The sequence below is a fragment of the Phyllobates terribilis genome, unplaced genomic scaffold (assembly GCF_046119375.1).
Source record: "Phyllobates terribilis strain yellow unplaced genomic scaffold, ASM4611937v1 Scaffold_1__5_contigs__length_1240528914, whole genome shotgun sequence".
Classification (NCBI taxonomy): Eukaryota; Metazoa; Chordata; class Amphibia; order Anura; family Dendrobatidae; genus Phyllobates; species Phyllobates terribilis.
The window spans coordinates 472643085-472663996 of record NW_027362761.1 but is presented as its reverse complement, the minus strand read 5'-3'; the positions used below and the strand labels follow the sequence as shown (position 1 = coordinate 472663996).

The 20912-nt window shown below is 38.7% G+C and overlaps 1 protein-coding gene across 3 annotated transcripts in view; it reads left to right on the top strand.

The window, feature by feature from the left end:
- Window positions 1-20912, top strand: part of VCAN (versican) — a 103726-nt gene that overhangs the window by 59462 nt on the left and 23352 nt on the right. For 2 of the 3 annotated variants that reach the window (XM_073679049.1, XM_073679059.1), the window contains exons 8-12: window positions 2383-8445; window positions 9029-9145; window positions 10291-10404; window positions 14563-14721; window positions 14816-14898. In XM_073679049.1, coding sequence (XP_073535150.1) covers window positions 2383-8445; window positions 9029-9145; window positions 10291-10404; window positions 14563-14721; window positions 14816-14898 — 6536 coding nt within the window. The remainder of the gene's footprint in view (window positions 1-2382; window positions 8446-9028; window positions 9146-10290; window positions 10405-14562; window positions 14722-14815; window positions 14899-20912) is intronic. The other variant, XM_073679068.1, reaches the window with a different exon arrangement.

Here is a 20912-nt window from a genome sequence, read left to right as displayed (position 1 = left end):
AGACTGAGTTTAAGAACACGCCAGGTGTTCAGTTATTTCTCTATCTGCACCTTCCTTACCTCAACTACATTCTAACGTCAGGTCTCTACGATTGCCTCACGTTTTAATGGATCTAATAAAAACTTTATGATTTTGTATTGCTGAAGCTGGATCCTTTTCTCTACTTGCACAGCACCCTGAACGATCAATGTCCCCCGGATTATTCCTGAAGGTGGAGACACCAGATTCACATGCCTTACTAAACTGCAAAATTAACCCTAATCTGTCCCCCCAGGGAGGGTGTAAGCTGAAGTGTATAGGAATGAACTAACCAGACAAACAAGAGAAGACGGACAGGAATAAATGAAAATAACAATCATGCAAAATACACACACCGAACAACAGAGAAGGAAACAGGAGAGTTAAAGGAAGGAGAAACCAAATAGGAGAGGGTGTCCTTTACTCTGGTCTGGTCACTCAATTCTTTATTCGGGTCCGGTCACTCGATTCTTTACTAAGGTCTGATATCTTGATCCTTTACTAAGGTCTGGTCACTTGATTCTTTACTCGGGCCTGGTCACTCAATTCTTTACTCGGGTCTGGTCACTTGATTCTTTACTCGGGTCTGGTCACTCGATTCTTTTCTCGGGTCTGGTCACTCATAATGGAGGCTATAAGCCAAACTCGCTGCACCACGTGTTCATCCTGTTAAAGGTTCAGGTGCCGTTTCCTCCCTTTCACTACCCTCCTGGGCCTTTTATAGTTACTAACTGCACCACAGCTACCACCTGACCTGGTGTCTTCTCCAATCACTTCCCCCAGGCAACAGGCACTTCACTCTTTAGTTCCTACAAATGTAATTCTCTCTGCTTTCTTTTTTCCTATCATCTTTGACAAGCAGTTGGCGGTTTTTGCTTGCAGACACTCAGTTAGGTATTAGGTGTGAGAATTTTCTCACTTGTCCATCTATTTACAATAGCATGACTGATATCCTGGCTGTATAATTGCAGCCAGGTTTGTCTTTCTCTGAAATGCTTCACCATAGGGATAGAAGAGGTGTGTAGTGATAGAATAAATTAGTTGCGCGTCATCCCCGGCCATCTTTACCCTGCATCGGTCCAGATAATTGACAGGTCTCTCAGATCTACACACATGTGAAAGAACTGTCAGTCAACTAGAGTGGTGCGGGGAGAAGCAGGCCGGAGGCAGTGCCAGATTAGTTTTATCAATGGTCTCGGCCCGATCTGTAAACTATGTTTTCTCTGAAACACTGCAGCGAATGACAGTTTCCCTTTAAGTGTATCATTCTGCATATTATGCAAAGCTACATAGACTGAAGCTTGCACATCTATCATTTATGACCTTACCAGAATGTGCCTTATGCCTCAAAGTAACTCCAATTACATAAAGACAACATTGCTTTTAGGGAACATTACCTCTATAACATGACTTTTTATGATGGAATATGTTATCATTGTTGTTTTACCCATGGAGTCTTTAAGAATCAGTGGCACACTAGGGCACATTTGGGGTGCCTTGATTTTTTGGGTCTCTTTATTGATTGGTGCAACACCGATCCACATTGAGGCCATGTGCATAAGCCTTAATGCAACATTCTTGGACTTTTGTATTGATAGTCTTTTCTTATGATGACCCATTCTTAGGAGTCCCCCATAGATATGCTGACTGAAGAGAATGCAAGCCTGCACCATCTTCATTGTTTACCATGTATATCTCTGTAAATTGTCTAATGGCTATGACTGGTACTGCAGCTCTCTGGAGCTTGCCCTCTTCAGGTCAATACCAGGCATAGCCATTATATGTACAGAGCTGAGCATGAGAAGAGTCCACGGTGCGCATGGCTCCTTCAATCAGCTGACTTTTGAGGGTGACAAGAGTTCGATACCCAGATCAGATCTTCATTAGTCATGACCTATTCTAAGGATAGATCATTAATATTTCAGCCCAGAAAAACTTTTTTCAGTTTCATAATATGTTGTTTTTGCTAGCTCCATTCTTGGTTTCATGATCATATACCAAGTAACAGACTCAATGCTATTGGTTTGTAAAACTCTGTTACTCTGTTGCATACACTTAATATTTCTTACAATATGGTTATGGTTATTACTAGTATGAAGAAATATGCAATTTAAAGTTAAAAAAGGAGTAAAACTATAAATTTGTTCCTGTGTTACTAATTTCGATGTAAATTATGAACCAATGATGTTGCAGACGCCTCACCCCATTGTTTTACAATGTTGTCTGCTTTGCTACGTTGTCCTCGTCTATCATGTTCATTCATAGTAAATATCATGTTTCTTAACTTCATTAACTATATTTACAGTTCATTGGCAATAATACTGCCCCATCCACAAGCTAAAATCATTATTTGTTTTTCAACAGGACCAGTGGACCATCTTCTTCATAAATTGGGTATTTCAACCCATAACATTACTGATGATGACTCCATTCAATATCCTTTCATAGAGATTTTACCACCAATTTCAAGTTCCGAGGAAGAGACTGACTGTGACAATTTGACTGCAGCTGCTACATCGCCATCCTTAAAATTTATTAATGGAAAGCAAGAAATTACACCAGAACCAAAACTATCAAAAACAGAGGAGGCTAAAGGAGACCAGATTGAAAGTGTCACACCCTCCTTAATTGCATCAGTTACTCCGCTGAGTGAGGTTACTGAGCAAAGTGTCCGTCAGACAGACACACCAGAACTTACTTCTATTGAATCACAAGACCCTGAAGCAAGTGGTGATACTGAAGTTAAAATTAAAGACCTACCCATTACTCAGCCCATTTTAGAAGATCAGAATTTAACATCACAAGAGTCCAAAACACTATTTCAACCCAGTTCTACACAATTATCCATATTCCCAATAGAATCATCTGGTGATACAGAGTCTGATGTTTTTCCAAGTGTTAAACCAACCATTATAATTTCTGACAGTACAGCAGAAATATCTGTTAAGCCATCTCCAAGCTATGAACTGCCCAAAATTGTAACACAAGGTTCAGTATCAATCCTACCTACAACAAAAATTATTCTATCGGAAGATGCTTCAACTGTACTGGCCTCACAAGCAGAACTAGGAGTTGCAACCACTGGTCCACTGAAAATTGTGCAACATTCAACTGCATACCTTTTTCCAGAAGGTTCTGGTGATGAGATAGAGTCCATAACTAATGTGACAACTCCAGTGCAGGTATTTAAAGACAGTGAAGAAAAAACAACACAGGAAGCAAAGATTATTGTGTCTACAGAACCACCTTCTCAGACCACGGCATCATCTTCTCAAGAAATTACAGAAACTAGTAGTGTAGTTATTGAAAGAGTTGAAGAAGACAGCATTCCAACTAAAGAACAAGAAACATTCCAATTTATTGATGACACAGAGGGGTCAGCTGCAGTTTTTACCACCAAAGAACTATCTACTTTAGATGTACGTACTACGGAAACTAGTGACATAGTAACAGTATCTCCTTTTGTAGACACCATCATACCAGTGGAGAGCTCAGTTGATGCTGGTCTTGTATTAGGTACAACACCTGAAGTGAAAACAGAAAAAATTGGTACTGATTCCACAGAGTCATCTGCAGCAAAATTGAAGTCTACAGAAGAGGATCAAAATGTATCATTGTCATTTACTGAAAGTAGCGATATACCAAAACCAGAAATACCTGGGGATACGGTGACACTAACAGATACCGTTACAGATTCTTCTATTACAATATCTAATCAGACTGTAGATTCACAACCTCAAAAACCTACAAGTGCACAGCAACTTTTTGATACTGAAGCCTCTGGAGAAAAAGGTGATGATATATTTACTACAATCACTCCAACAGACATCAAATCTGAATTTCCTGGTGAACAAGCTACAGAGAAGTCTGAACTGGTTGATAAAGAGACTGAGACGGCACAAGAACCAGTTTCTACCCAGGTCCCATTTTATGAGGAGCATATTTCACCAGTGCCAACTGTAAAGGATGGTACATATGAAGTATTTGGATCAGGTGATATTGAATTAACTTCAACGAGTGTGGATGACTCCATAGTATTTAGTACACCAAGAGTAAAACTAACTACAGGTGATCACATAGTGTCGTCTGTACAAAAGATCATAAAAGATTCAGTGTCAGAAAAATTCAGCACCGTATTCCCTTTTACAATTGAAGGCTCAGGAGAGGAGGTCTTTTTAACTACTAAGCCTTCTGAACATACCCAAAGTGAAATTGAAGCTTCCCACCTGTATTCAACAGCATCTGTAGAGGAACCCAAAAAAATATCATCACCCAAAACAACAGAAGACTTTTTTGGGTCTGGTCACACCGAATCAATTTCAGATATTATTTCAACAATCACTCCGAAAGAACTTCATTCTGAAACAGTGACAGAAAAGATACATGAATCAATATCTAGCTTACCATTATCATCTTCCACTGCAGAATATGAATCTTCTGATAGAGTTAAAATAGAAGTCACATCATCGACTGATGTTATTGATACTAGGGATTCAGTTGCTAGCACCGCATCTTCATTCACAGAGGAAGGCTCAGGTGATGAAGAGAAGTTGTCTACAGTTTCATTTATAACAAGATCTGAATTCAAAACAGAATCCGAACTGGAAGATATTACTACAGTTGTACCAACCATAGAATTATCAAAGGGTGCAGAAGAATCAAAAACTGAATTTAAACCGGAAACTTCAACTGGGACACCAATATCAATTCAGTTAAGCACAGAAGAACCTAAAATATCTACACATGAAAGCTTAGAGTCCAAGTTTACACCTGTGTCCTCCATCAGTCCTCTAAAGGTGATGACAGAGGTTACTTCTCAGCTAATAGCCACCTCTGAATATGGTTCAGGGGGAGATGAAGATGTACAGTTTACATCTTCAATTACTTCCTCAAGTACTGTAACATCAGAAAAACTCAGTAAAGGTGCCATTGCTGTGCCAACTGAGGAATCCATAATAAGTTTAAAAACACAAACTAGTCATGCAACTCTAAAAGACATAGTAACTGCTAGCTTACCAATTACTGATCTGGGCTCTGGAGACTCACATGAGATTTTTGCAACTTCATCTTCCAGTAAACCTGAAATAGTTTTCTCAATTACAGACGAGGAAGATTTACAAACTTATACGAAATCCCTCCAGTTAAAGAAAGAGATGAGCACATTGTCGTCATTTATTGACTCTGGTTCTGGAGTCGAAGATGATGTGTTTAGTACAACTGCTCCTATTGGTGAAATAACACAGACACATCAGCCACAGCTTCCTGATTCCCTTATTACAGAACATGTGAAAACATTAGAAACAGAGTCATCAGAAGTAGAGATTAAAGCGAGTAGCGTAGTCACTGATCATCCTGGAGTCATACTGGAGCATAGCACTGTCTCAACACTTCAGAAAGTCATCAGTACCGAATTTGATGAATCAGGCTCTGGTGATCTAGAAAAGATTTCAAGTTCTGTACCAACATCATCCATCGTGTCTGAAGTACCATCTACAGTAATTTATGCAGCTAGTCCTGAAACTATAGAAATAATTCAGCTAACTTCTGAAAAATCTGAAACATTACAACCTGACCACACTTTAGAACCTCACATTACTGCTGAAGCTACCAAGGTTTACATTGATGAAGGTCTTGAAACGTCAGATTATATACCAAAGAAACTAGAAGTAACAGACTCACCAGTGACATTTGAAGGTTCAGGTGTTGAATTAGAAACACACTCAGATTCTTCTATTGTAACATCAATTACAGAAGAACACATTAGTGCAACAACTTTGCCTTCACCAAAGACTGAATTTGTCAGTGATTTGCAAGATTTAACCCCCAAAACAGAAGGGCAAGCATCACTGATTAGTCTTAGCCCAAGCACATCTCATTTATTAATAGATGAAACAAAGTCATCTACAGAAGAAGTTTTGCAAACCAAGGTGGCAACCACATCTCCTATAAGTGTTGAAGATGAAAAGGAGTTCATGATTGGTACTGGTAAATCACCTGGCTCAGAAGTAATAGAAGAAAGTACTATTAGTAGCACATGGAGTCTATCGCAACCTAATGACTCCATAAGTGAAGTAGTCAGTTCTACACCCATTCCATCTGAGTTTATTTTGGATGAGAAATCTAGTACACAATTTACAGAGGAACTTCCTTCACCAGCAGTCACTATAGTTGAAGAGAAAGTTTCCACAGAAAAATCTGATGTTGAGGGCTCTGGAGAAACATTTTATGATATTCAAACTACACCTGTAACCAAACTCGACATTGATTTGAAATCCCCTTCACCTGGAAAAGAAGATGAACACGAAAGTATCACATCTGATTCTGTGCGGTTGACTGATGAACAGTATCAAGAAAGTGCAGAAAAAAGAACACTGGATTCATTGTCAACTACACAGTCCACAGATAGTATTACATCATCACAACTTAAAGATATTACTGATAAGATTGGTGCTCAAGAAACAGATGATCATATTATTTCTGCAACAGAAACTGTAGATAAATCTACAGATAATTGTGTGCAATCCACAACTGAGCCACAGCAGACTACAGGGCCATTTACTGAGCAAAGTTCTGGGGATGATATATTTACTGAGGAACCTAAAGTTGCTACTATAAGTTCAGCTAAACTAGATGCTGACACTGCTACCATATCTCCAGCGGCACAACAACCAGATCAGCAAATTCATATTTCAACTTCTCAACAAACTGAGGTTCACATACAAGAAGAGCAAAGCTCTGGAGATGATGCATTCACTGAGGAACCTAACATTGTTGTTAAAGGTACTACTCTAAGTTCAACTAAACCAGTTGCTGACTCTACTACAATATCTCCAGAGACACCACAACCATATAATCTAACAGACCTTTCAACTGCACAACCAACTGAGGTTCATACACAAACAGCTTCTGAACATTCCACATTTAGGGAGGTGACAGAAGGTGGCATCTCTGTCATGGAATCCAAAAGTGTTACAAGTAAAGATGATGTCCAGCAACAGTCAACACAATTGCCAATAAAGGAAAGTAGTGTTATTCAGTTTACAACAGCTGAAACAGTTAGTTCTGACATCAAGAAAACATTCACTGTTCCTCTTATTGATTTATTTGAGGGCTCAACAGAAGGATCTGGCTCAGAACTACCTTCTAAAGTTACAGATGCAACCCACCAACCAATTAAACCAAGTGTATTTGCTTCTACATTCCCTGTACCCACTCAAAAAGATGTTGTTGAATCAACCAGTTTACCAAGTACAGAAATTCAAGAAACTGTTTCAGATAAAACATCTACTACATCCACTGTACTAATAATTGTTAGCAAAGATTTGGATGATGTGACAAGTGAATCTCCTAAAACAGATACCATATCTGAATCCGATATACATAAGCCTGAAGTAGTCCACAAAACAAAAGGAACAGAGCAATATCTCACATCAACAATTAGTGAGGAAGCTAAGCAAGACAAGGTTCAACCTACCCCAAGGATTCTTTCTGTTGAGGACTTTAGTAAAAAATTTGAAGGCTTAACAGATGAGCTATACTCCACATCTACAATTACTGTCAAAGAAGACAAAGCACAGTCTACATCAGGAATTTCATTGAGTTCCACTGATGTTCAGGATGTAACACGTGAGGAGAAAGTTGTCACAGATCAGCCAGACATTCAATTTGCATCTTCTGCTAGTCCTAAAGCCACCGCTGAAATATTTAAAGATGAATTATTTAGCCCTGAACCTTCAACAAAAGATACTGATTTTGTGATTGAAACCTCTAGGCAACCTCAGGTCATTGTAACAGACAGTACAGGTGAAATTGTGACATCAAGTATTGATCTATCTGAGCTGGAAAGTATTGTGTCAGTCACCGAAGAGCCAAAAGCTCCTGTCACTGTCATTCTTGTGAATGGTGCATCAGAGTACACCGGAAAAATTATTCCGAGTACTTTACCTTCCTCTGGTTCTGGAACTGACCATGATGTCTCAGGACAAGAAGCTAGCGCTGATATTACTGCTACTTTCAAACCAATAGGCATTGATCCAATTGATGTAACAGAAAGCCCACCAGAACTTTCTGATGTTACCGAGCAAATTCAAGCAGAATACTCGAGTCCTTTGTATGTTGTGGGAGAGGAAATTGTGTCCATTAAGTCTGATATTTCTGAACCTACTGATGAACCAGATATTGAAATAGATCCCAAGGAAAGTTCTGTGCCTAGTCCTTCATTGTATATTGCATCTACAGAAAGTATTGAGGTAGTACCAGCTGACCCAGATACCAAGGATCCAACACCACAACTTGTTGGACAAACTGAAGAGGTTGAAATAGTGGAAACAGAAGGTACTCCTTTTGATAGAGTGACACAACTACCAGATATTGATATCCAGATCTCCACTAGTAATAATGTTGACGAAACTGAACTTCGCATAACAAGTAAGACATTAGTATTTTATTTTATTCTTTTTTTTATCCATTTAAGTACAGATTTGGAGTGTAGTTTTAGTATCCAGAATTGTCCCTTCATGGGTGATTGCTCTATAACATTATGTGTTTATGCATTTATATATATATATATATATATATATATATATATATATATATGTGTGTGTATGTGTGTGTACAGTATCCATCATTAATCGTTACCTTTTGTACGAGGATGGTCTAATAATGTCAGTGCTGTCATTGTCATTGCTTGCATAGCTTTACTGGCAATGTTTCTCACTGGTCTTCATCCATATGTGCTCTTTTATGTATTTATATCTATGCATAATTAATCCAACAACTGCATTTTTAAGTTTCTTCAGAATTATCTTCATAGTCCAAATGGTAAAGTTGGGAATGAGTGACGTATCCATACATAATGAAAGAAAAACATAACTGCTGTTTATGGTCACCAATGGTTAACGTGAAACAATAGTTATACACAGTATATTTGATATTATCAACATTGATAAACTTGTAAAAGTTTTACTCCATAATGTATTACACTAACGATCCTGATATTGCCTCATTGCAGCCCAAGATCCTTGCAAGGTAAATCCTTGTCAGCAAGGAGGAACATGCTATGCTCGTGGAGCTTCCTCATATGTCTGCACATGTATGCCTGGATTCAGCGGAGAGCTTTGTGAAATCGGTATGTAAGGGATATAGACATTCAAGTAAAGCTGTTTAGTAAGACATTGGCAGAATCATAAAGGGAAACAGGAGCTTTAGGGTGAACAACTAATTACATTGCTGGGTAGGCTAGTAAAAGGCACGCTTGAAAACCTCCCGTATATTCATGATGATGCGGCTCTTAAGGATGATGGGGACACAATCATGTCTCCAGAAGACAACTTGATTTGGAAATTATTTTGGAGTCAATCACTTCCCACAAGGATCTTTTTTATATAGATTGATTCTCAATTTATTTTACCTTATGTGCTCATGTTCTATATAAATGGATGCTAGACACTCAGACTAATTACCACTGATGGGACTAAAGAACCCCTAATTATCCCTGATGACAAAAGATTTCTTCCTCCCACTAAAATGCTTATAGGTGAGGTCACCCAAATAGCACAAGACGGGGGGTTAGAGTCAGATGCTCCTGATTCATTAAAAGCTGCACGTCTCTTAATGAATCTGGCACATCTGACGAGTGCTATGCGCCTCCGTGCACCACACCACAAATCTTACTCCAGTCACTTACTGGAGTAAGATTTGTGGCATTAGGAGCGTCACAGCTCCTTATGAATTAGATGAATTGGGGCGTCACACTTCCGATATGCCCCAACTTCACCCATTTTGGTGGAGCTGGGAAAAACTTAAGAAGAGTCTAAAAATGTATACGTAACTTCAAGTTGTGCATAAATTGCACAACTTTTCAGAGCAATTTAAGCCAGAATTCTAGCTAAATTTGCCTTTATGAATCAGAGACCTTAGTGATAAACCAATAATCCCTCACCTTTTGGTAGGCCTTTGGGTTACTAAATGTGATCACTTGTCTCATCTCTCTTTCTGCCTCCTCCTATTTCAGAGATGAAGGGAAAATTCTTATAAAAATTCTTATTGAGTCTACACGATCTGTGGGTATCCTAGTAGCCATTACTAGTAACTGGTGATGCCAAATACCAAAAGTGTTATGATGTTCATATTTTTATAAAGAAATTGCTTATAAGATGTCACTCTACCTGATATGTTCATCGTGAAGATATATTATGGAGACTACCTTCCAGTCCCCATAAATCGAGCTGGTCCTTCTGTATACTCTTTCCTGACTCAGCTTACTTTCCGCAGACATTGATGAATGCCAGTCGAACCCCTGCCGGAATGGAGCTGCTTGTATTGATGGCGTTAATTCATTCATGTGTCTCTGTCTTCCCAGCTACAGTGGAGCGCTTTGTGAGCAAGGTAAAATGATAAAATGGTTGGCAATTATTTCATATCAGAAATCATGAAATGTTATACAAGTGTCAACAACCGGGAAATGTTCCCCTGATGCCTCTAGTGGGAGCTACATGAGCCACATCTGCTTCACTACTGGTTCCTTATATCTGCAGTAAAAAAATTAGAAGGGTTTATCAATATATGAAAGGTTTGGTTACAACATATAAAGTTATATTAGAGACATTTGTACTTGGTGTTAGTTTCCAAGAACATCCGCTTTATCAGTGACATTTGGACAACTACAATCCTCCCAGGACACTTAACCCATTATTTTGCCATAGATCATTTCCTAATACACTGTAAGATAATAACATTATTACAGTCTGTAACATGTCACTTTCGCAATACGAAGTGCAATCCAATATTCCAGTGTCACCATATGGGCTGAGAGTGACAGTTCCTCACTGGAAAGAGAACCAACATCTTTATTCCATTTAAAACGTTTCACTTAATGGATAATTAGACTTGATTAAGGAAGCGGACTCGGGCTTTACTTTGTTTGAAGCTGCAGTGCGGTGGACCGGTCACATAAGAACAGCAGATGTTGAAATGTTCTAATAGCGACGAATAAAATAGAAAACACATCTTATTCTTTAATATCACCAGCGACGCAAATCGCCTAAGGGTCCAAATCTGCTCAAGCTCCATAACAAGTAATTAAATATTTCTGTCTCTGAAGTTTGACCTGGGCAGTAAGAAGCTACAGTAAGGTCTGAAGGTCATAATATTCTTCTTGTTGGGGATTTCAGCCATACAAATAGCTGTTGTTTCAGGTGACAACCTTCCTTCTTTGTGCCATTGTTTTGCAAGTTGGCAAAGGCAGTTTTGGACATGATGGTTATTAGCTTACGGCTTTGTCCATTGCTATGTAGTCACATAAAAAATATCTTGTTCTATATAATTAGTTCACTAGACAGTCTCAAGTATTCCATAGTAAACTAAACTTGAACAAACCCCTGAGACACAAGACGTTCAATATGACAAAAAAATGTACATTTATTTTATTCACTTATATAATGACATCAACTTCCGCAGGGAATCGTCAAATGTGTTGCGGCTGACGAAAGGGTTAAACGAGCACGCTGTCCATATTGACTTTACATTAAAGGGAATCTATCAGTAGGATTTCACACACAAAGTTATGTATATGCACATTTAGCTCTTTCAAACACAAGTCCAGCAATATGTTTAAATGGCCAGTCCATTCCCCCATTACTGAGAAATCAGTGTTTGAACTAATATGCAAATGAGGCTGAAAGACTATGGTAGATCTGAAACCTCTGCCACTCCAGCTCCATTACCCACCCAGCACCACCTCCTCCTTCTTGATTGACAGTCTCTAAGCTTTGTGACTTCAAGCAATGGAGCTATCAGTCAATCATGGGGAGAAGGCACTGGGTGGATAATAGAGCTGGAGTGGCAGAGGTTTCAGATATACAAATAGTTCTTCAGCCTCATTTGCATATCAAATCAAACACTGATTTCTCAGTAACGGAGGAACGGACTGGCCATGTACAGGTATTGCTGGACTTGTCTTTGAAAGATCTACATGCACTTATAAATAGTTTGGGCTGGAAATCCTGCTGACAGATTCACTTTAAGCAGATTTCCTTGGTAAAAGTAATGAGCATTTGTATAATGCACAGACTAGTGGATTACCAGAGATAGAAATGTGACTATCCTTTTACTTTACTAACCCATCATATAGGAATAAAACCAACCATCATGGCCACTTCTGTAGATGGTTAGACATTTCCTATTTTATCACTCAGTAACAGAATTTTGGTTCCTCGTCTCTGGATTTAATTTTTCCTCTACTTGAGGGCTCTGCAGTGGTTTGGAAATGGAGCAAGGTATCTTCAGCCAAATTTCCATTCTGCCAGACAAAATAAAGCTGTATTAGTGATGTAGACACTCTTGTCTGGCAGTAGACTACATTTTGCCGCGTCAGTCCTGAATTCATTGGAATGAGGGAACTGCCAAGTAGATTGATCATGTACCACGTTGTACCACAGGAAGGGTGTGGGTTAATACTTAGATTAACTTTTACTACTTGTAGTTTGGTCAAATTTCTGCATTTCCCATAAAACAATAAGTGTTTTACGTCTCTAAACTGTGCTCACACCTAGAATGATCTCATGCTGAAAACTAAGCAGGTCCTAAATAACAGGTATTTAACTTTCTATGATCATATAGCTATGAATCTTTTTTTTTTTTTTACAAAAATTCAGGACATAAATATCCAAAAATGAAATTATTTTGCTGTTCTGCATTTTTCAATTACGTAGACTGCGTTCTGTATAATTTGCCAAGTGTGCAGAATTTCTCATCTAGTTTCAGCTCAAAGTCCTCCCGTAGCAGATGGAGCTGCGCTGGCGAGTTTTAGTGCTATAGTTGCATAATTGTACTATTTAAGCCATTACTTATCTTTACATAAAGAAAGAACACAGGTGCAGGGAATATAATACTTTTCATATTTCTGAAGCTAACGCTAATCGACTAGTTCCAGACAGCGCTCTCAAGCCTTTTGACAAGCCAGATGTGACACAATATTTGTAACAAGTATTAGACAAGTCATCTGATATCAGGTTCCATAATTAGAAGGCACTTGTAACAGAATGCTTATTATGTTATGCAGGATTTGTGTATCTGCATTAAAGCTCGAACTAGGATACTTGTTCACTAAACCCTATACATACACTTAAAGTTGAACCGACATTTTAATTTTTCTTTCATAAAACAGAAGTACCCATAAAATTATGAAACTTTATAATATATCTTATCAGAGAAATCTGATAAGAAAAGTTGTTGCTTTTCCAATTCTATGGAGGGAGGAACTAGAGGCGGACACAGACATTCTGCATTTAGCTACAGTTCTCCATAAAACTTCATGAGCACCAACTGTCATCTCCCAGAAATGGGTAAAATTTGTCTTCAGTGAATACAGATTTCCCCATTAATTGAGAATACAAAGAACAATTCCAATTATGGGTGCTCTTTAAAGCCCCAGTGCAAAACGTATAGCAGACCCACTCCCCAGTTACCAAGGGTCATTTATAGTACTAGTCCCTTATGACAACGGGATCTTTTGGTTAATGTTAGAGTCAAGACTGAAGATGCGATGCAGTCTCTGCACCCTGTATACTTACACCACCAATTCTACTATATATATACTGTATTTATGCATATATTTAGGGGTCTAAACTATATGAGGTTCAGAGGTTGCAATTCCTTCTGCGCCATGGATCGTAAAAAAGACCAAAAGATCCCTCTGTCCTATGTCACACCTGTGCCCTAGATTATAAGGGAAGTCCACACAGGATGGAAAAACTGTGAATTCAACCTGCTTATTTGTGCAATCAAAATCAGCAGCAGATTAAAAATCTCATCCCTTTGCTGCAGAATTTTCCTGCATGGAAACTGACCCGTGTTGCAGATTTTAAAATCCTTAGCAATCTCAATTTCTGTCACGTATTTTTCATTGAATTGTCAGATATTCACCATTGACTTCAATTGGGAAGTAAAAATCTTCAATACTTCTACAATAAAATATATTATTGCAAATGTTGCTGCTGATTATCTGCGAATTTGCAGCAAAATTTGCAGGTACAGAGATTAAAATTATTGAATTTTTTTTTCTTTTCATATTCTGAATGGAATTCTGCACCAAAATCTGCACAATTTAGTGCAGATTTCTTTTGCAGATTTTAGGTTGATTAACTGTAAACTATGCGCACTTCTGTGCATCTATCCTAAAAGGCACCAAAACATCCCTTTATCTTTTATAAAGAGGCCAGTACTTTCAATGACCCATGTACTGTTGGGGCATAACTATAGTGGGTGCAGGGTTTACTGTTGCCTCCGGGGCCCTGGAGGCGGGTGGGGCCCAAAAGGACCCTATGACCCATATGAGAAGACCAATATAAATAAAGACCCATAATAGTTGTGAGACCTCCTGTTGGAGATTTGCATTGGGGTCGATGAGCTTCAAGTCATACTGTGTACTGTAATATCTGGGCACCTTACCAAGACTTGTGGTATTTTATAGAGAAAGCTGGTTACAGTATAATAAAATGGTATTACCGAGCAGGATCTCTGTAACTTCTTCTTCATCCTCTTTAGACTCAGAAGTCTGTGACTATGGATGGCATAAATTCCAGGGCCATTGCTACAAATACTTTGCTCACCGGCGCACTTGGGATGCAGCAGAGAGAGAATGTCGTGTCCAGGGAGGCCATCTGACCAGCATCCTATCACAGGAGGAGCAGAACTTTGTGAACCGTAAGTACCGATGTGGAAGCGAGGTCGCTGTTGGTTCCAGTCCTTTCCAACCTTTTTGATATATATATTTCCATTCTCATCCTATCTCTCTAAGGTTTGGGTCATGACTACCAGTGGATTGGTCTAAATGATAAAATGTTCGAACATGATTTCCGCTGGACTGATGCCAGTACACTGGTGAGTGCCTATATATTCCCTTTATGTGGCTGAAAAAGTACATTATATATAATGGATATGATTTAATGTTGTAAATTATTGCTTGGGTATTTCTAATAAGAACGTAAAATGAATTGGAGACCTACAAAAAGGGGTACAAAACCTAAAATTGATTAAAACTGACGGTTTTGGAAAAAAGTAACAAATATATGGCCAGGGATTTATGATGTCATTAGCTTGAAATAGTTGATTTCTGGCTGTATACAATTTTCAAAGTATCATTTAATTTCAAGATATACTGGATCAAATTTATAGAGTAGAAATAGATTCATTATAAAAAAAAAACTGGACAAACAAATTAGAAAACCTTGAATTTGCCTTTTAGGAAGTCAGTAAGGGCTCCTTCAGGCATCAGGGATTTTTCTCAAAGGCAAAAAACTGACCTATTTTAATCAGGATTTTTGATCAGATTTTCATCAGTGTTTGATCAGTGTGTCAGTTTTTATCATTAGTGCTTCATCAGTTTTTCTCAAATGCAAAAAAAACCTAATGAAAGTTTCTCAAGATTCTCCTATCAGACAGCAAAAACCATCTGATGGCATCTGAGTGCTGTCCGATTTTTTCACGGACCCATAGACTTACATTGGTGAGTTTCTTCTGTGACTCTGATCAAAATTGGATATTTCTCTGTGTTTTGCTGAAGACCACTAGGGACGCAAAAATACACGGACATGTGAACAGCCCCACAGATATAATAGGTGCCAGTTTTATCTGTGAGAAACACAGATAAAACTAATACGTAAAAAAAACTGATGTCAGAACGAGTCCTAAGTAACATTTTTAATGAGGTTTACTCAACCTCATTTACATGCAACGGAAAATTTTTATCTGGATACTGATGTGTGTAACTGGAAAAAAATCTGCCACGAAAATAGGTAGAATGCTGCATATCACAGATGAAAAAGCCGAAGAGCGGGACCATTAAATTACAATGCAACTAACTCTTGTGTGCTGCAAAGACCGAAGCAAATCTGCTGCAAATCCCGGCACAAATCTGTCAGATTTTAAACCAAAGTGTTAAAAACCCCTAAGCCATAAAGATTCATTATTTTTCTCATGTAATTTAATGGATACCTGCTTATCACAGACAGTAAGAAAGTCACCCAGTTTGAGGAGCCCTCCAATGATATAGGACTGATTTTTAATAATGGAGCTAGTCCAGTTTCAGATTTCTCATATTCAGAGATGTCCGGACCTGCTGGTGGTCTCCTCACCAGAATTCAACTGCCTTATATAAGCATAGGAGGTTGTTGAGTTTTGGCAAAGGGACCTGGTCTGGACATAGGGGTCTGTAATTGGATCATGAATGTTAGCCTTTGCCTTAAAAATCATGGCCCCAATTCATCATAGTATTTTTGTCAGAAATCTGTCATAAAACACTATGATAAGCCTCAACATTTTTGAGCAACTTGAAGTTGCTCAAAAATTTAGTGGCTTTGGCATTTTCACGCTAGTTTCGCCTAGCTATGCTAAAATGGATGGAAATAGGGAGGGACGAGGGCAAAATGGGAGTCATAATTCGTGACTGGAGTCATATTTGTGGCGAAGTGCACGGAAGCATACACTACTTTTCAGACACGCTTGATTCATTAAGAAGTATGCGTCTCTTAACGGATCAAGAGCATCTAATTCCAGCATGTCTGTCTTGACGAATAGGGACCAAAGACTACAACTACATTTGAATTGACCAAGAGAACATTAAACATCCATGATTTCTATGTACAGAGATTGGGACCACTCTGCTTTGAATGTACAAATGTGACTATATTTGCAGAATGACATCGACCTGGATTTAATGACTTTCTAAATATTATTTTATCAACACCAAAATTAAATAAAGCAGCAAAAAAAAAAATGTAAGTTTTGCTGATATTGCTTAGATGGTGTATTTTATGAAGTTGATGTACTTTACTCTTCATGTACACTTATAAGTGCCTCAAGTATCAGGTGTTGCGAGGATTTACCGGGAGCTATCATTTTGCCAGTAAATAATGAAGCGAGCTGTAAAAAGAGACAATGTCCGAGCTGTGAAACCTCAGAACCGTGCCATAGACCTGAGTTGTGAGATGACTTAATCTGCATTGAGGATAAAGTGTCTGTAGAGCCAAGGGCCACTTTTCCATAAACATTGTATCTAGGTATTTAACATTACATGGATCGGAGGGTATGTTATTCCAGAGAACAGTCCCTGGCAGAGGCCGCACATTGCACAATTCTAGCCGGTCTTCACAGCTCAGCGTTTTGTCCATGTACTACATATCAGGCATATTGCCACTCTGTCAGACTCACTTAGAAACCAAACTCTAGATATTTGGAAATGACACAAACTTGAGGTTTGGACATCGTTCAGTTTAATTACTTGCCTAGCTACAGCAAAAGTTACTCAACATCTCCACATAACAGATGCTTGTGTCCAAAAAGACAGATAGAGACCTGAGAATAAGACAATTATGGGATTATAGAGAAAATGTTGATTGTTTTTTTTTTAAAGGTTTTCATTGCATATATGTAATTTTAGGGCGGCTGAATGGTGCTTTATCAAAGATAAGCCAGTTGTAACTTGTTGTTATGGGAGCTGCTGCAAGCCCTAAAATGTCCTTAATGTGCCAATCATTGGGTTTGAAGAAGCATCACCACCCACTTCCTGACTTTGTTTTATGTTTGCACTCGATTTGCAGGCTGTGTGTATTGTAACCTCTCTCAGGTCTGTAAAAGGGAATATTTCTCAATTATTTATCCAATTGGTGAGGGTCCGACACCTGACACTACCGACACCGGCGAGATGTCTCTTGCGGAGGACGGCTGTAGACAGTGCACAGAGTCAAAACACCATAGCTCTGTACACTATGTAGTGGGCATTGTCAGGAAGTTCAGCTCAGATCCCATTAACATATGAACCATAATAGGTTTTATATCAGCATCATTTTTATAAAGAAGGGTGCAAATATATGATTTCCTGCACAGTTATCAAGTCTATAGCCTAGTTTGAAAAGTAAATGCTTTTCACTTATGGCTAATGTCAGCACTTGGCAAACTCAGGTGAGTGCCAGGTTCCACTGTGCCTTGAGCCCTCTCGGCCCATATTTTGATTGGCAACATCTGCCGTACATGTATGACAGATGTACCAAACCTGTGCCATATAGCATAGGTATTTGCTGCTATTGGAGCTAGTTTCAATTGCAGCAGTTCATCCCGTTAGATGCTGCCGTCAATTGTGACAAAGATATTTAAGAGGTTGAAATTGGAGGTGCCAATGGCATTGTCATGACAGCCAAGGGCCTACTGAGGGCCCCATATCTGCCATGCTTGTAGACTTGTGGCTTGGCTTCATAGGAGATCACTTAGTCTACTCTTCAGCAGTGTATTGTTTATGGATAGGTTCAAGTCCCCAATGGGGACTAAAAATAATAATACTTTTTTTAAAAAATAAAAATTCATATACAGTCTTTTCCATTTTTGCCAGAACATAAGTGCAATCTGACAAATACAAAAATCAGATAAAACCTACAAAAAAACAAAATGAGCATAAACCATGCTGTAACTAAATAAGTAAAAAGCAAAAGTGCATTTAAATAACATAGGGTTCTTAGCAACAATGTTTTTGATCAAAAATAGCATAAAAGCCATCCCACCATGGCAAGGTGACCCTGTTCGGGATGGTCCTACACTGTTTAATATTAAAACCTTACCATGTGTCTCAAGTGACCTGTGTGAATAAGGGCAGACAAAGGACTTGGTCCAGAACTGAGGACATCTCAGCCTTGGGAAGCTTTGTGAATGTAATGTCCTGCTCAAAAGAGGGTAGGCCACACCCTGGCTTGCACAAAATGCAAAAGTCCAAGAAAAAACACACACATTGATAGAAAGCAAAAATCAACATACTAGGTATCACCACATGTGTAACTGTCAAACTAATAAAATACAATAATTTTTATCTCATGTGATGATTGCTGAATTGAATTCAATTGTTTTCTGGTCTCTTTGCGTTCCAAAAAATGTCTTAAAAAGAGATCAGGAAGTTATATAGACCCCAAAATGGTAATTAAAAATGGTAATAGAAAATCTGCAGTAGGTGCTTCAAAAAACAAATCACGTAGACCTGGAGCAGGCATTGTTGTTTTTGGCACTTGACATAAAGTGTAATACTCAGTAGGGGGCGACAATGAGCACATGAAAAAGCACAACCCAGGTTAAAACGGACTTGAATTCTGGGTCGCACTTTGAAGATATAAATATTAATATCTAATAATTTAGATTAGAGATTGGTGAATACAACATGTAATTAGCCAATATTATACTAATTTGTAGAACAGCGTGATATATACAATGTATTGTTGTACTGGTTGAGCCCAAGTCATACCCTGGCAAAGGTCATACAAAGAGCTATTCACAATACTTGGAAAATGGCTGGTGATAATTGGCACCGTGTGCAGCGGTGAGGTCACTGCTATAATGTTAGATTAGCATCCTATCAGGAGGCTGGTTCTTGTCCTACATCACGTTGTCTATAGCTCAGCTTATAGGAAGGAAGTGTGCAGGCTGTAGATTAACTGATGATGTGGAGCCGCACAAAGCGATGCAGCAAGTTACAACAAGAGATTCCCTCCTATTATTCCACTAAACAGGTCCCGTATCGAGGCTCCTCGCGCCTGTGGGTGCACTTATTTTAGCAGATTTCCCTGCATTAAACCTCTTCTTGCTTTTAGAGAAGGTTAATTGCAGTGAATAGATGCGATTTATGCAGGAATTAACATGTTATAAGAGAAATCTACAACCACTTAATACTTAAAGGGACTTATTCTAGCTTATAAATAACACAATTATTTTCCCATCGTACAACATTCTGTAATCTTCAGCACTTCTACTTCTATTCTCTGGATTTTTTTGTCTCTTTTATTGTATATTATTATATTTTACCATTATGAACAATATCTTCTTGAGTTAATTTAGAAGGGAATGTGCACTTTAACCGATCGTATAATCATACATGTCAAACTATGGCCTGTGGGCCAAATATGGCCAGCAGGGTGATTATATTTGGCCCGCGACACCAGAAGCACCACCCCAATGTGGGGCCATTATTTTGTATGGAAAACTATGTGGGGTCCATTATTCTGAATGGAGGACTATGTGGGGCCCATTATACTGTATGGAGGACTATATGGGCCCATTATACTGTACGGAGGACTTTGTGGGGCCCAATATTCTGTATGGAGGACTATGTGGGGCCCATTATACTGTATGGAGGACCATGTGGGACCCATTATTCTGTATAGAGGACTATGTGAGGGGGCCCATTATCCTGTATACTGGTTGACCCCCGACTTTGTCCAAGTTTTTCATTGTCGCCCTCTGTGTGTTTGAGTTTGACATCCCTTGCTGTAGATGGTGTCCCTCACAAACAATAGCTCTCACTTAGAAGAACCATTCTTTCATCTTATTTGTTATGTGTAATACTTTGAGCACTGGCGTACACTTAAAGAAGAGGGCCTCTGTGCAAGAACAATATATGGGCCCTTTACAGTCCAAGAGCTTGTGATAATGCACAATCCCACCTGCTTTGGCCCCCTTACCTCTTGAGCCTTTGAGTGGCAGCACAAGTTGCACCAATGATATGTCCGCCCCTAACATTGAGTAGAGACTTGACTAGCAGCTTCCCAAGCTATAATAGATAATCTTTGAGGGTCTCAGTGGTTTGCTCTACCTGCAAATAGTTATTCCCCTGAACCTTCCAACTGTGGACAATCCCTTCTTATTGTCCTTACACTTAGTACGTTTGAGCAAAACAACCTATAATGATATTTTATAGTCAAATCTAGATATTGTTTCATCACTTGATATCAAATTGCTCTAAAACTTACAATTTTAAAAGAGACAGATGTCACATGACTGCAATTTTAATTCTTCAAACAACCATGGCACTTAGGTGCTAAAAAGTAAATTTTGAAGATCACATCAAGCAGGGGAAAGAAAAT